The 16,698-nt window shown below is 43.0% G+C and overlaps 1 protein-coding gene across 2 annotated transcripts; it reads left to right on the forward strand.

The window, feature by feature from the left end:
- The first annotated feature begins 600 nt into the window (after positions 1 to 600).
- traf3ip2a (TRAF3 interacting protein 2a) lies at positions 601 to 10,213 on the forward strand. Of its 2 annotated transcripts, none has more exons than XM_063222384.1 (10): positions 601 to 652; positions 1,154 to 1,246; positions 1,779 to 2,270; positions 3,970 to 4,078; positions 5,107 to 5,249; positions 5,543 to 5,631; positions 5,724 to 5,792; positions 5,889 to 5,993; positions 8,051 to 8,125; positions 9,666 to 10,213. In XM_063222384.1, exons 2-10 carry the CDS (start codon positions 1,231 to 1,233, stop codon positions 9,813 to 9,815), a joined length of 1,248 nt encoding a protein of 415 aa, XP_063078454.1. In that variant the 5' UTR covers positions 601 to 652; positions 1,154 to 1,230; the 3' UTR covers positions 9,816 to 10,213. The 2 variants fall into 2 exon arrangements, with proteins under 2 accessions (XP_063078454.1, XP_063078455.1); XM_063222385.1 differs by lacking the exon at positions 601 to 652 and adding an exon at positions 687 to 826.
- Positions 10,214 to 16,698: the final 6,485 nt, after the last annotated feature.

Genomic DNA, 16,698 nt, shown 5'->3' on the forward strand with positions numbered 1-16,698 from the left:
TGAATGCAGTTATGAATCTATTTTATACTCCTCTCCACAGTTGTTAGACATGCTATTCTTAATTCCTTGTTCGCAATTACGTCTCTGTATATGTAATTTGTCATGTAATTTGCCTTCTGGAGCCCCCCCCCCCCCCCCCCCCCCTCCCACAACAACATGTAGCCTAGGGGCCCTGGGTCATCTTAATCCTGCCTTGGTCATGGGCATACAGTGCATGGCCCTATTAAATTAAAGTTGTATTTTCTTTGTAAGTTTATTCTATACTTAACCCAGTGCTGCCTATGTAAAATAACTAAACATTATTGTAAAATAGTTGACAGTCATCACACTTAACACACGCATGTACTGTACATATAAAGTAGATTACAATCACTTCAACCTGGAAATGAACCCTTGAGTGCAACTGAACTAGTGAATCACATTGACCACACCCCACTCAGTTTGACTGACAGCACAGTGTTCTGCTGTGAGAAACCTGATTGGTAGAGCTGATCCGGAGTAGGCTCCACAATATTTGCATATACTGGACTGACTGTACAGCTTTGCATAGTGTGTGAACCCTCCTTCAAAGAAAAAAATAAAAATAATGGGAGTGCTTCCTCCTACGAAGGTGAAAGGAATTTAGCCTTTAGAGGGATCTGGCGTCAGAAAGGTAGGACTAAAATACTTTCATAATGTGTCTTTCTTTGTGTACTGTGCATGTTATAGCCGTGTGATATCTCTAAGGTGACATAGTGTTCTTCATATACAATGTCATCTGTGTGGGTATTCAGCTGAGGATTACTGGATTATTGCTGCCAGTGAGGTGTCTACTGTGAACACACATGTGGGTAGGAATGGCGTATTTCAGGCAACACAATGACTTAGTGGCCACCACCTTTGGACCTGCGCTGCTCCTTGAGCTCTTAAGGAGTTTGTAGTTTGTGTGTCTGTCTTAGTTCACCGGTTTCCTTTCAGAGGGAACAGAAAAAAACTTTAATGTTTAAGAGGTGTGAGCTTAAAATAAACATGTTGAGAAAATGTCACTTTTACATCTGAATTGTGTTTTTTTGCTGAGTGTTGTACAAACTCTTGTAATGGACTACACGGACACGGTGACAGTTTTGATTGACATGAGATGTTTTTCTCCTCTTTCATCTCTTGCCTGGATAAGATTTCCTTTCCCATGACCTTGGCAAGATTACTTTTCTCTTCTGTGAGCAACACAATACAGTGGCATACGATACAGTAATGGACTCGTTTCCAGGTAAGAGTGCATTTTTTGCCCCATTTCCTGCTTAACCACATACAGTATGCTTGCTCGGACATTAAGCCGGTGCAAAGTGCAATTGAAGACACTGACTCCTTCTTTCTCTTTCTTTTTCTTTTCGCTCTCTTTGTCTGTCTATTGTCTTCTTTCTTGTCCTCTTTCCTTTCCTCCTTACTGGAATGCCTTTTTGTTTGTGTGTGTTCCCCCCCATCTCTCTCTCTCCAATATCTCTCCTACCTACTCTCTCTCTCTCTCTCTCTCTCTCTCTCTCTCTCTCTCTCTCTCTCTCTCTCTCCAATGTCCTCCTCTCTTAGTCTCTCTCTCTCTCTCTCTCTCTCTCTCTCTCTCTCTCTCTCTCTCTCTCTCTCTCTCTCTCTCTCTCTCTTTCTCTGTCTGCCTGTCTCTCTCTATCTTTCCCATATCTCTGCTACTCTCTGTTTCTGTCTGCCTGCCTGTCTGCCTCTCTCTCTCTCTCTCTCTCTCTCTCTCTCTCTCTCTCTCTCTCCCTCCCTCCCGCTCCCCTCTGTAGTGTCGTACGGCCACAGGAGTGTCCCGGTGGAGACTGACGAGGCCATGACCTCGTCCTGCTTGAACCTGGTGTGTGAGCAGAGCCAGAGCGGGCTGGACGCCCCCTACCTGACCCGGGGGGGGCCCGTGATGGACGAGTACCCGAGCGTCACCATCAACCACGTACCAGCCGACTGCGAACCGTGGGGGGACCATCAGCCACCCAAAGGTGGGCGAACGCAGGCGCCCGTTTCTATGGGAACAGAACTGTCCCCGGACCTGAACCCTCACCGCGACCTGTTCAAGAACAACCCCAGTGACGTTTCCTGGATGGAGGACCCCCCAGTGCGGAGTTATTACAAAGCCCCCAAAGAGCCCCCCGGTCCGGACCCCGATGAGAGCCTGGAGGCCCCCCTGTCGCTACAGTCCGACCCCCCCAATGCTCATTACCAGCAGCCCATGCCCTGCCACCGGCCGTACCACAACAACAACAACAACCGCGTACCTCCCCTGCGTAAGTGGCCATGGAGCCTTTCCACATCTCTTGTTTTGATTGTTTTCAGGGGGCGTTCCCCATCTCTTGGCATGATGCAAATATAATTATGAAGTCCATTATTCTGTTACCATTTTTCACACTGGATTTCTGTTATGTAACTTGTGTCCTCAATGTTTTCATTGTTTCGTATGAATGGAGATCATTTGGGTGCACACACCCAATCTACCGTTTGGGTACAAATAGAAGCAGACTAAAATCTGACAGGCCATTTTCAGTGGTTTCGATTGTTTGGTTTTTTTTTTTAAATAGGAAAAACAGTGTTGGATTGTTAGATGGGTGCATGTAACAAACCAGACTCTCATGTTTAAAGAAATTACATTATTTTTGGTTTTATGATAGACTCAAGGTATTTTGCCTCAACTTATGCACATGTTTTCCTCCCATGGTAACTCTAATTTCCAGTTCCAAAGGAGAAGGAAATATCATTGGTCTGAGGTTTCCATTTTATATCCACCTCCAGATTTTAAATGTATACTTGAAAATGCTATGAAAGAGTGATGAATTTTGACTTCTACTCATGCTTGCCATAAGTGTAAGAACTAGCACACATTCCATGTCCAATGTTTATATTTTGCAATACATAGAATGTGTAGCCTATATGTTCCTTGCAGGAAAATGAGGAATTTGCTTATTTTATAGTCGTAGTAGTAGTATGACCCTCATATGGTATAGTCTATGCTATATATAGAAATCATTTTGTAAATCCTATATACACAGTAGATCTTTTTTGTAAGTAGTACCATGCCATGTATGCCTTCCATTGGCACACTTTAAATGAAGCATTTTATGAATTTGATGTTCTGTCTGTGATAATGGTCTAAAAATCTAATCAAATAATCAAAACTGCAGGGTTTTCCATTTCATAAGACTGAATCTTTATCTCTGAATATCTTAGACTTTTTATCGTCCTCCAAAGAGATATTGAAATGACTTTTCAGAGGCATACAAACACTTTTCATGTTCTTGCTTATGGCCAGTCAAAGTTGTGGTCAGCCAGAGCATTTTATATCAAACACCTTTCACTGTAACCACAATTTCTCTGCAACAATGTATTTGTCGTTTGTTTCAAATGACCAAGAGACGTTAAACTGTGTGCATTAATGGTGTGCATTGGCACGGCCCTCACGATTTGATTCGATTCCGATTCGGGAGGTAGCGATTCGATTCGATTCGATTCAATTCAATTCTACGATGCATTGCAATGCATTACCTTTCTACTGAGAGCAAAGCAAATGTTTCATCAGTCATGATGAGGCAACACAAGTAGTTAGATACTGAGCAACATTTTAATGGCTGTTTTCTTTATTAGTCTATCAGTTTTCAATGCTTTGAAGTGCTTTTATTTAATTTAACATTCACTTGCTCCTGAAATATCCACGGAAGTAATTTAAACTTAAAAAAAATGCTGCATCGGTTCTGGAACTTGCCGCATTGAATTGAATTGTCCATGCCCCGCATTGCATTGCATTGCATCAGCGAATCGATTTTTGTTGACACCACTAGTGTGCATGTGATGGCTTGAAAATGCGTTAATTTGCAGGATGTGTAGCAGACCAGATGCCGAATGTCAAACTGTTTGAAAACGCGTTAATTTGCAGGATGTGTAGCAGACCAGATGCCAAATGTCAAACTGTTTGAAATGAATGCCATTCCGCAGGTCGTCCTGTGGGTCCTTGCTTCAACCAGCAGTATGCCGATCAGGCCTACCCCCACTACTACCCCAACACAGAGCCTGCACATGCACCTCCCCACCAGCCCCAGTCTAGGTACAGTACACAACACCTTTTGAGATCTTGCTGCATGTTATTATAGAAAATTATGTCCAATTGGAGGGTCGCCTAGAACCTGTTCTTTGTAGGAATGGTGCTCTTTGGTGACAGGCCTACTCCATTTCAAAAGAAGTAAGATAAGTGAGCACGTATCTTCTTAAACCTAAAATAGATGAAGGCTTTTAACCGAAACACATCAAAGTGTTTTAATCATGCACTGGCCATAAAATAAAAGGCATTTTAAGTTGACAGATGAGGGCTTTGGTATCTTATGCTTCTGTCTGTTACTGTATATTGTTGTATTTGCCTGCACACCCTGATTCACCACTCTACACTGACTGCTTTATGGAGCCTGTTATTTACCTGTCAAGCACTCATTTGCATGTTGTAGTTACTGTTTATTGAAGCCCTTTAGAGACTCATGGTATCCATCCATCACTGTTATGCAGCTGGTTGACAGAGGGTGAAGGTTCTCTCTCTCTCTCTCTCTCTCTCTCTCTCTCTCTCTCTCTCTCTCTCTCTCTCTCTCTCTCTCTCTCTCTCTCTCTCTCTCTTTCTACTTTGACTCTGTCTCTCTGTCTCTGTCTCTGTCTCTCTCTCTCTCTCTCTCTCTCTCTCTCTCTCTCACACACACACACACACACACACACACACACACACACACACACACACACACACACACACACACACACACACACACACACACACACACACACACACACACACACACACACACACACACACACACACACTCCCTCTTTGGGTGTCAAGTGAAAACATACAGTGCAAGATTTTTTTGCTTTTGTTGCCTGAAAGGGCCTTCACTTCTGCACTACTGTTGGGGCAGCTATTAGGAAAACTTTATTCTGATGGCAACCATCTTGGATTTTTGACTGAATGGGTAACTCTGTTACTAACTGTTACTATTTTGTTATTTTATTATCTCTCTCTCTCTCTCTCTCTCTCTCTCTCTCTCTCTCTCTCTCTCTCTCTCTCTCTCTCTCTCTCTCTCTCTCTCTCCCCAGGAGGCATACTGGAGGAGAGGGTAACACGGCCCCCGTCAGAGAGATCATGACGGAGTTGTGTCCCAGACCTTCGCTCCCTCCCCGTCACTGTCACACTCCAGCACAGGAGACCAAGAGGACCATCAGTCTACCTGATAACTGCCGTGAGTGACACCTTTTCCCTTCCTCAACTGTCTGATGGCTATGTGAGATTAGGTGTCTTTCAGTTTCACTCACACATTAACTTTTTATTTTTAACATTTTGAGTGTATACACTTCAGTTGATGATGTATAAAAGCATTGTACAGTGTTAAAAAATACAGTATATATAGTAATATTTATTGTAATGTATTGTAATATATCAAGTTATATTAATGGAACGCAAGTGCAATTCTGTTGCTGTAGTAATCCCCAATACTAGCCACCAAAAATGACATTAAATTACTTGTTTGTTCAGGAAACCTTTTCATAACATACTCCATTGACACAGCAGAGGAGATTCCTACATTTGTGAGTTTCTTGATGACACAGGGTTTTCGACCAGCTGTAAGTATTTCACTAAGTATTTCTGTTGCAGCTTTTTTAAATCGCTTGTGATTCTATGAGGTGAATTGTAATTTTATGTCATTGTTTCCTAGATTGATATATTTGACGATCCTGTGAGAAGACTAGACATAAACAAATGGATGGATAGTTATTTAAAAGATGTAAGTGCACCCCGTGACTCGTTCAGAACATTAAAAAGAAGATATGGTGTATCATAACAATAACTATATCTTGTTTGATTGCTTGTTTTATCACAGAAATCAGTGTTGATTATCATGGTCATCAGCCCCAAGTACAAAAGTGATATTGAAGGACACGGCTCAGATGAACATGGACTGCACACCAAGTATATACATAGCCAGGTAGGCTGTCAAGCTGTGTGTGTGTGCGTGCGCGTGTGTGCGTACGCGTGCGCGTGTGCGTGTGCGTGTGCTTGTACGTGTGCGTGTGTGTGTGCGTGTGCGTGTGTGTGTGCAGGGCCACTGACAAAAATCAGCGCCCACGACTGGGCCCAGGACAAAATCATATGAAAGGGCTCCCTCTCCCAATGCATACAATGTAATGAGTACCCAATTCTGGGCCCCGCTTCTCCCTTGGCCCGGGACAACAGACCTGTTTCTCTCCTCCTATCGGCGGGCGCGCGCATGTGTGTGTGTGTGTGTGTGTGTGTGTGTGTGCGTGTGTGTGATTACCATCACATTCCTGATGTGTTTACCTAAGCTCTTTTGCCAGAGGCCAGGTTCACACATTTCAAACAATGTGCTACTGTGTACAACAGTGGTTGAGGCTTTTATATTCTCGTGTACAGAATATATACAGTAGGCTATACAGAGCAGACAATACTTCAATCTCTGCATCAAGAGTCAAGTCTGAATCAAACAAAGTGTAGCAGACAATGACTGTATCAGGGTACCACAGACCTATCAATAGGAACATTTTCTTAGCATGTAGGCCTGTTTAGCCTACATGTATTACCTGGCTCTCTCCAGACCCTCGTGTATTTCCAGCGGAACACATGAAACAACCTGGTGAGAGTCAGTTTACTACTTACGTACTGTACATGCCTCCAGTGAACAATGTCTCCCCCATGTGGATATGAGTGGAAGTCATGCAGTGTGCCATTCAAACTTGAAATTCTTGAATGGTGCTACTGGGTCAACTGGAGTTTCAGACAGCACTATTGACTTAGTCACGTCCTGTTCCAGAATCTTCTGTACATTTACCACACCTATGTTTATTTTTACACTACAGTGGGGTAGTAGTAGTAGTAGAGATACTTCATTAATGTCAAAGGGAACCAAGGTCTATCACACACATACACACACACACCCCCCTCTCCCTGGGCCTGGGACAACTGGCCCCGTTGCCCCTGTCGGCTGCCCTGAGTATGCTCACATATGCCTCTATTCCACTGCCGATTTTCTGGTAGGCCTACAGCTCGAGAAGCGCTCGACTCAGCCGCCACTTTTTGCTTCACGATTGGGCTGTCATGCCTATTTGAAAAGCAGAAAACCATCAGTGGAAGAGGCAGTAGTGTTCCTGAGCTCCCTCCATGTATTCACATGGGCCACACCAGTCAACATCTCACTCTCAATCTATGTTACACATGGCAGTCATGGGTAAGCGGTTAGGGCGTCAGACTTGTAACTCAATGGTTTGATTTCCAACCCGCCAGGTTGTTGGAGGGGGGAGTAATTACTTAACCAGTGCCCTCCCCCATCAGAGCCCCATCCATGGCTGAGGTACCCTGAGCATGGTACTGTCCTACCACACTGCTCCCTTGGGGTGCCGTGGTTTGGGGCTGCCCCCTTGCATAGGTGAGGCATAAATGCAATTTTGTTGTGTGCAGTAAGCACTGTGTGCTGTGTCACCATGACAATGGGGGCATCCTAGGTGAGCTGTCACATGCTGTACCACTGGGAGCTCAGCCCAGCCCTGCTGTGTTGAGATGAGCAGACGAAGCTAAACTTGAGGGAGTTCCAGCTCAATTTACAAAATATCAGAAAAAAACAATCACTATATCCCAATGTCAAGTGTTCCAGCCTTGCTAGGACGTGAAATGCCCAGTGATTGGATACCCCGCGGAGCTCACCAAATAGTATCCAATCACTGGGCGTTTCACATCTTAGCAAGGCTTGAACACTTGACATTGGGAAATAGTGATTGTTTTTTTTCTGATATTTTGTATTTGTGTTATACATTCATACAACAAACAAGGAAAAATACACACATGATGCCAAAAGAGATCACACTTACAACAACTTACAACCTTCAACTACATTCACTCACTCCCAGTCTTCCCACTCATAAAGCACGCACCCATGGGTCTTGATTACCCAGCCCCAACAACAACAACAAAGAAAAATGACATCTTTTCATATTGTTTTCTTACGCATAAATGTCTGTTTCTATCCCACAGCTACAGAATGAGTTCATTCAGCAGCGTTGCCTGAATTTCCGACTTGTCCCAGTATTGTTCCCCAACGCAACCAAGGTCAGTAGCAGTATCATGTGCTTTGAAGAAAACGTGATTGAAAAAAAAAAAACGTGCTAAATAATATTTATGCCTAGGGATATTGTTACTGGATTAAGGCTGGGCCTATGTGTTTTATTCAAATACTTACAGTATATCGCGAAAGTGAGTACCCCTCACAGTTTTTGCAGATTTGTGAGTATATCTTTTCATAGGAAAGCATTACAGAAATGTCACTTTGACACAATGATTAGTGACCTTTTAACAACATATTTAACCGCTTAAATTTCTTGTTCACTCAGAAAAAAAAATACAGCCATTAATGTTTGAACATGTACTCACAAAAGTGAGTACACCCCAGATTAAAATCCGGTAGAGAAGGGGCTGTGTTGGCTCAAATCGTCTCGAAATGAAAAGGGATTAAAAGGGAGGTCATCAGTGTGCGTTTCAACCTTTCTTTGCATTGAACTTTTCCACTTTGAGTGTGCACCTGGCTTAAATAGATTGGTGTGATATTTGAATGCAATCCAATGGAGAATATCATGATCTGCTTCAGTAGTCACAGTGCATGTTGACATGCATGTTTCTTTTAGGTGTATTTCAGATTGCCAATGTTGACAGCATCCTTGCATCCCCAAACCATGTCAGTCCCACAACCATGCTTGGCTATTGAGAGGATACACTAAAAAAAAACCCTCACTTGTTTACCACCACACATGCTTGACACCATCTAAAGCAAATGTGTTTATCTTGGTCTCGAGAGAGATGAACAGACCAAGGATATGGATCACTGGAACCATGTTGTGTGATCTGAAGAGATCAAGATCAACTTTAGATGGTGTAAAAAGATGCTCAGAGCTCTGAGTGTTAATACTTGTTATAGGAGCTCACCTAGAGCTAGTAACTTTAGATGGTGTCAAGCATGTGTGGTGGTAAACAAGTGAGTTTTACAAAAAAAGTGTATCCTCTCAATTAACCAAGCATGGTAGTGGGACTGACATGGTTTGGGGATGCATGGATGCTGTCAACATTGGCAATCTGAAATACACCTAAAAGAAACGTGCATGTCAACGAATTTCTTTAATACTTTCCTATGAAAATATATACTCACAAATCTGCAAAAACTGTGAGGCGTGTACTCACTTTCATGATATACTGTATTCATTGCCACTAATCTACACTCAGATAAAAAGCATTTTGAAACATGATGTGCACTGCACACACTGCCACTGACAGCTTTGGCTGGGCCCCAGACAAAATCATCTGAAAGGCCCCCCTCTCAATACTGTACATACAATGTAATGAAGATCAAATTCTGGGCCCCCACTCCCTGGACCAGGGACGATTGACCTCTTTGTCCCCCCCCTGTCGGCTTCCCTGAATACACAAATATTGTTTTACAGTAATGGGAGTATAGAAATTGTTGCTACAATCTTAGGTATACTACATGCAGAAACTTTTCATAGTTCTCGCAGCCGTCATCTGAAACCCGCATCCACCTCTCATATGAGCTCATCTCATCCTTTGTTGTTGTTTTTGTTTTTGTTGTTGTTGTTTCCAGGATCACATCCCCATTTGGCTCCAGAGCACGCGTGTCTACCACTGGCCCCGGGACATGCAGGACCTGCTGTTGCGTCTGCTTCGAGAGGAGCGATACATAGCGCCACCTATGGGCAAGGAGCTCACTCTCACTATCAGGCCCCTGATGTGATTTCCCGCCACATACCATTTTTAGCTTATATGTACATGTAGCCTATATAATCAAGTGAAAATGGCAGAAGGCAGGATGACATAATCTGCACCGCACATTTATCTGGGGGGAGAAGGGGGAGTGGGATGAAGTGTCTTTATAATGTCCCAATATCACCAATATCTCCTCATGAACACTGATCTGATACACTTAGTTATTTTGTTTTCATGCATTATGTTAAGAATTACATGTACATAATACAATAATGTCTGTATCACCATGGGGCAGGCAAAAATAATGTCTATTTTTAAACACAAGAGGGCAGTGTTTCACTGGCCTTGATTTGTCAACCACGGCTGCTTTGATATTGTTCAAGATAGGCCTAAGTGTTTTATGTGAACAATATGTATGTCAATAAAAAGGTTGTTGTTGTTTTTTTTTAAGAAAAATATAACGAGGATGAGTATAGAAACATGTGGTCTTTTAGCTTGGTTTGCTATGAAGATACAAATGTTGTGTGTGGATGATAAGTGAAGGCTGTTGGGTGTGTCCTGGATCTTGGGTTTGGAAACTGACAACAATCTCTGAAGTTGAAGTCTCGCTGCCCGTCAGCAGGAGGTTGAGTCTGTGCCACATTGTGAAGAAGGCCAACCTCTTTCTTGATGTGAGTCTTGTCAGCCCATGGAGAGGATGGATATCCATCAGAGCGGTGTTATCCACAAACTTCCAAAGAGGGCTAATAGGTTGTTGTGCAACAACACTGTTCTGTCAACAGGGTGACGAACAGAAGACTGAGCACACAACCTTGGACCCTGTGCTCAGAATTATGGTAAATGAGGTGTTGGTGCCAACAGCAACAGGTTCTTTTCATTTGGTGCAGGTCTTGCAGCAAGTTGCAGAGGCTGGTGCTGAGACCCAGCTTGTACAATCTGTAGATGAGGTACAGCATTATGGACAGAACGTTTATTTGAAATCTATAACCAGCAATCTATGACACAGATGCTATGTCTGCATGAGACATTTATGTAGGAATTAACTGACTTTAATTTTGAGTAAAGCTTAATTCCGCTTTGAATACATCATGTAAACACCCCTTAATTCGGAATTAAAGGAAAGCTCATACTACAACATAATGTGAACTTAGTGAAACATAGTGTTTCTCACATGTGTCTGAAAAGAATGGTGTGCAAATCCAAAGCTTTTATTTTAAAGTTGCTGTAAATTAGAGTGTGTGCTGTCTTTGCATCCTGGCCTAAAAAAAGATGATACTGTTAATACTATTGTCTGATTCTACTGTAAACCACTGAGAAACCTGTTCTTAGATGTTTTGAGGGGGTCAAGTCACCAATGCATCTGATTACTAATACATTGTGCTGTTCGCATTGACCAGCAGTAGCCAGTGTTGCCAAATGTTATTTATTGTATTTGTACCATAATTTTGTCCATTTTGACCTTTATCAGAAAAACCTGATGTACGATAATTTCAGAGTTCTCATTCAATTCATGTTGACGCTTTGAAGCAACATTTTGGGTCTTGTACCCTATTTTATTTCCCCAAAAACGATAATTTTGAGGTTTTGGTACGATAATTCAACATTTACCTTCTGGCATTTCCCCACTGGAAGTAGCCTACTTTGTTTACTGTGGGGGCGAAGGGACCTCTCTGCTAACTACTCTGTCATTGAGAGACAAGGAGAAAGAACTCTTCGCGACACTTAAGGCTACATCCATCTGTCTTAGGCCTATAGCTAAAAATAAGATAGGCCTAGATATGGTTATGTAGGCCTATTTATGTTTATATATCCTCTAGGTAGGCCTAGGCTTTAGGTCTGGAATTATCATGATCGACATGATTGAATGAGAGACCACTTCGGTCTTAGCCTACAAGTTTGTTATTGGAAGGTGACTGAGGTCACAGTGAACAGACAGCCAGCCCAAACTAGTCTTAGATGGCTTCAAACTTCAGTGTGTAGGCTACTGAAAATTCTAGTCGATTATTCACGATCAGTCGACTAATCGTTGCAGCTCGAAATTAGTCCCCTCACTAATTCTTTCAGCCTGTAGGCATACGGGTAGAATTTTGGGTTGGGGAGAGCTTTGAGATAAAGTTTGGGAATAACCAAATGAGAGTTCATTATAACATCTCATGGGAATACTGCTCCAATGGAGTGCACGTCGAGCAACTATCCAACCTCCATCACTAAACATGGCCACTAGATGGCACTGGCAGCAGTACTCCATGAACTCCTCCTCTACTCCATTTCATCCAGGAAGTTTGGAGCGCCACAGGTGAAAACGAAACTTAAATCGACTCGTTCCCAATGAGCTTTGACTGAGACCACATCGCCACAACTTCTCAAGAAAATGGCTGAGGCCAGGGCTGGAAACAAGGACATTTTGGAGTGCCCTATTTGTTTGGGTCTTCTGAATGATCCGGTGACTCTTACCTGTGGGCACAGCTACTGTTTGTGTTGTATTGAGAACTGTTGGGATAAGGGAGACCGCAAGGGCGTTTACAGTTGCCCTGAGTGCAGACAGACTTTCGCTCAACGACCCGTTTTAAACAAGAATATTATGCTTGCTGAGCTTGTGGATCAAATGAGGAAGAGCAGAATACAAACTGCAGCTCCTGTTGAATGTGTTGGAGATGTGTGTGACATCTGCACAGGGAGAAAAATCAAAGCTGTCAAGTCCTGTCTGGAGTGTTTCGTGTCGTACTGTGACACTCATCTAAAAGCTCATGATGAACTTTTGGGTAGAAAACACACCGTAATCGATGCAGGCCAGCTACAGGAGAGGATTTGCCCCCGTCATAAGAAGGCTTTTGAAATATTCTGTCGCACTGACCAAAGTTGTATCTGCTATCTGTGTACAATGGGGGATCATAAAGGCCATGACACAATCACAGCAGATTCAGAGTGGAGTCATAAAAAGGTAGGCCAAAACATGAATGTAGGTAGCATACCGTTTCTGAGTTGTATTTATTAGTAGCCTACTAATCAACAAAATATAGCCATACAATGGAGGATCTTTGCTTCAGTTAAGTGAAGAGGCACCAAGATGAAGTTAATTATGATAAAAGGTCCAATGTCTATATTCTGTAAAACATTGACAGGCCCTCAGGGTGTAGCCACAACGACTAGTCAGAATTTGCTGTCATTTACAGGCTCTGTGCACTTTTGCTTATGTTTGTCTATTTAGATTGAAACTTGCTACATCCTGTTGTTTCTTCACATGGAGTACATGCCACAGTCAAGCTGAGCTAAATAATTGCTTTAAAAACAGTGAACACAGACCAATTTAAGCATTCAGTCAGTGATACACATGTAGATGATCATGATTGAAAATCAAGATTGTTTGATTCCTGGTATCAGGCGGAGTTGGGGCAGAGCCATAGGAGATGCCAGCAGACAATCCAATTGAAGGAGAGGGAGTTGCAGGAGCTGAGGAAGGCTGTGGAGACTCTCAAGGTGAGAACTGACCGGGAAGAAGATAATGTGCAGCGGTTATGATGAGCTGTGACACAATAATAATTGTAATAATAATAATAATTGTATTTGTATAGCACTGTGTCATACAAGGCATGTAACTGAAAGTGCTTAACAAATGGGAAAAAAACATTGTGAGAGATAGATTTAAAAGGAGAGGTATAGAGGAGAGGCAGAAATAGCAGGAAGGCAGAGGAAGAAGAGATAGACAGAGATTGTAGAGTCATAAGGTCAACGTAGGTTAGGACCAGGATTCTTAGATGCGTAAGGTCCATAGTGGCTGGGCCTATCATAAGTCATAGATAGTCACACAGAGATTGGGCGCTCAGGTGCGGCCCCTGGTGGCATCAGGGGTGAGGAAAAACTCCCTTTCGCTTGATTCATAGTTTGTAAGGGGGAAGAAAAAGCTCAGTGAGGTCTGAGAAAAAAAAACCCTATAGTCAGGAAGAAACCTCAGGCAGAGACCAGCGGCCACCTAGGGGAGCCCCCTGCCAGGGCTGGTTGCGAGCAGTAAGGGCGCTGCGGCAGCTGGGACACTATGACGCCTTGGCAGCTAGGAGTTGGCAAGGATGAAGAGGTGGGTCTTCAGCTGCTTCTTGAAGGAGTCGACGGAGGTGGCTGATCGGATCTCGATGGGGAGGGCGTTCCATCTCTTGGGCGCATAGCAGGCAAACGCGGCGTCGCCGATCTTCTTTTGCGGGGGGGTGGGGGTCCTTAGCAGCTTGGCATCAGTGGACCTGAGAGCTCGAGCAGGGGCATAAAAAGAGAGCATGTCTGAGATATAACTAGGGGCAAGTCCATTTAATGCTTTAAATACTGTGAGCAGAATCTTAAAGTCGATTCTGTATGAGACAGGTAACCAGTGCAGGTCTGCCAAGACAGGAGAGATGTGCTCTCTCATTCTGGTTCTTGTTAGGATTCTTGCCGCAGAATTTTGAATGAGTTGCATTTTGTCAATTAATTTTTTTGGGAGACCAGAGAAGAGAGCATTGCAGTAGTCTATCCTACTGGTGACAAAGGCATGAATAAGTTTCTCAGCGTCTTGTCGGGGGGCCAAGCCGCGCACTTTGTTGACATTTCTAAGATGGAAAAAAGCAGATTTTGTTATCTTATTGATGTGAGGCTCAAAGCTCAAATCCGAGTCTATGACCACACCTAGGCTAGTAACCTTATCTTTAATGTGCATGCTTAGGTCACCTAGACTTGAGTGGAGTTTTGCACGTTTTTTCTTTGGCCCAATGAGCAACACTTCAGTTTTATCCTCATTTAATTTTAGGAAGTTACTGTTCATCCAATCTGTGATGGCAGACATGCATTTAGTCAAGGCATGAATGGCAGTGGTTTGGCTAGGCTCGACAGAGATATATAGTTGAGTGTCATCGGCATAGCTATGAAAATCAACATTGTGCTCTCTGATGATGGAGCCCAGGGGCAACATATAGAGAGAGAAGAGGAGAGGGCCCAAGCAACTACCCTGAGCAACTCCAAAAGGCACATCATACTTGTTGGAGACATATTCTCCGATGGTGACAAAAAACTGCCTTCCTGTAATATATGTTTTGAACCACTCTAAGACGTGACCGGACAATCCTACCCAAGATTCAAGGCGGTCAATTAGTATGTTGTGGTCTATCGTGTCAAAGGCGGCACTGAGGTCGAGGAGGATAAGTGCTGAAACTTAGTTAGCGGCAGTGCTGAGCCTAAGATCACTTATTATTTTGGTTAGTGCTGTTTCGGTGCTATGGTTGGCTCTAAAGCCTGATTGGAATTTTTCCAAGATATCATTCCCAGCCAGATGTTGATTAAGCTGTTTAAATACAACTTTTTCTAGTACCTTGCTTATAAAGGGGAGGTTAGATATAGGTCTGTAGTTGTTTAAAGAATTCTGATCTAAATTTGTCTTTTTTAGGAGTGGCTTTACCATGGCTGTTTTGAATGAGCTTGGAAAAATGCCTGTAAGCATAGAGGTGTTAACAATTTGCAGTAAAGGTGCTGCTAAGCAACCAAGTATGTTTTTTAGCAGATATGTGGGGATCGCGTCAAGGCTGCAGGTAGACTGCTTACTTTCCCTGACTATTTTACAGAGGTCGTCCTCTGTAATTGGACAAAACTTTTGGAAGCTCTCAGGTCTCCTAGGGGGGTTTAACCCTCCCCTCAGTGTATCGCCTGAGTGGGCGACAGAGGTTGCTGCGTTTCCACCTTGGATGCCTTCTCTAATGCCTGCAATCTTTTTATTAAAAAATCTAGCAAATTCCTCGCACTTGGCATGTGATGCTGCATTTAGGTTGTTATTGCTATGTGTTGGATTAAGCAGGTGGTCAATAGTGGAAAAAAGAACTTTCGCATTATGCTGGTTGTCTGTTATGATTTTGGAAAAATATGCTTTTCTCTCTGAGCGTACCGCATTATTGTAGGAGGAGATCTCATCCCTAAGGGATTGTCTATGGACTTCTAATTTAGTTTTCCTCCAAAGACGCTCGGTTACTCTGCATTTTCTTTTTAAGGCTCTAAGTGAGTCATTCATCCAAGGTGACACAAGCATGGCTTTAATGTTTCCAGGGACTCACAATCATAGCTGTTCAGAGTTACTGTAGACTCAGTTTAAAGCATTGCCAATATATCCAGTAGGGGTGAGCGATATGACGATATTAAATCGTGAATTATGAAATCGAGTACAAGATCGTCTTGAGTCTGCCAAAGTGGAGAAATTGTATAGATAGTCTTGCAGTGAGGATGTTTAATATCGGTATCAGAGTGTTGTCTACTTACTTAGTGTTGCTGTCTTCACTTTTATTCTTTACATTATATCCAATTGTGCACTTCGTGAGAGTGTCATCATTGTGTTCACATTTAATTAATTGGCAATTACAAATTTCAAGTATTTAAAATGCCTGTTTTTGGCAAATCGGAATCGAGATTTTATATTAAAAAATCGTGATATGACATTTTTGCCATATCGCCCACCTCTAATACCCAGTATTATTGTGCGTGCGTGTGTGTGTGTGTGTGTGTGTGTGTGTCAGAGGCGATTCCTCCTTGAGTACAAGGGAGGCGCCGCCTCCTGTCCAAAATCACGGAGAATAGTATGTAAACTAATGCTTTACACGACTTAATAACATTGCTATTTCAGACCCAGTTCCATAGAATATGCATGTGCTCAACTTCGAAATGAAACCAATCTGTAATAAGATCCCGAGGCTCGCACGAGTTTTTTTTCCGCTCATGACAACGCAAGCGAGTCGAGTCTCAATGGACTTCAATGGCATGTGGGATTGTACGCTTTTTCAATGGCAAAATGCTTAACGGTCATTGGCTATTGCCGTGAATTTTTTTTATTTTGAGACTGAGCCTCACTGGGAGTGAATGGAGAAGAGAGAGGAGGGGGGAGGGACCGGAGACTGGAGCTCCGACTTGTG

Source organism: Engraulis encrasicolus, chromosome 18 (genome assembly GCF_034702125.1).
Source record: "Engraulis encrasicolus isolate BLACKSEA-1 chromosome 18, IST_EnEncr_1.0, whole genome shotgun sequence".
NCBI classification, from domain to species: Eukaryota; Metazoa; Chordata; class Actinopteri; order Clupeiformes; family Engraulidae; genus Engraulis; species Engraulis encrasicolus.

Coding starts and splice junctions, on each gene's coding strand:
- traf3ip2a (XM_063222384.1), top strand. Junction 5,793..5,888: donor TGGATAGTTATTTAAAAGAT/GTAAGTGCACCC, acceptor GTTTTATCACAG/AAATCAGTGTTGATTATCAT. Junction 5,994..8,050: donor CCAAGTATATACATAGCCAG/GTAGGCTGTCAA, acceptor TCTATCCCACAG/CTACAGAATGAGTTCATTCA.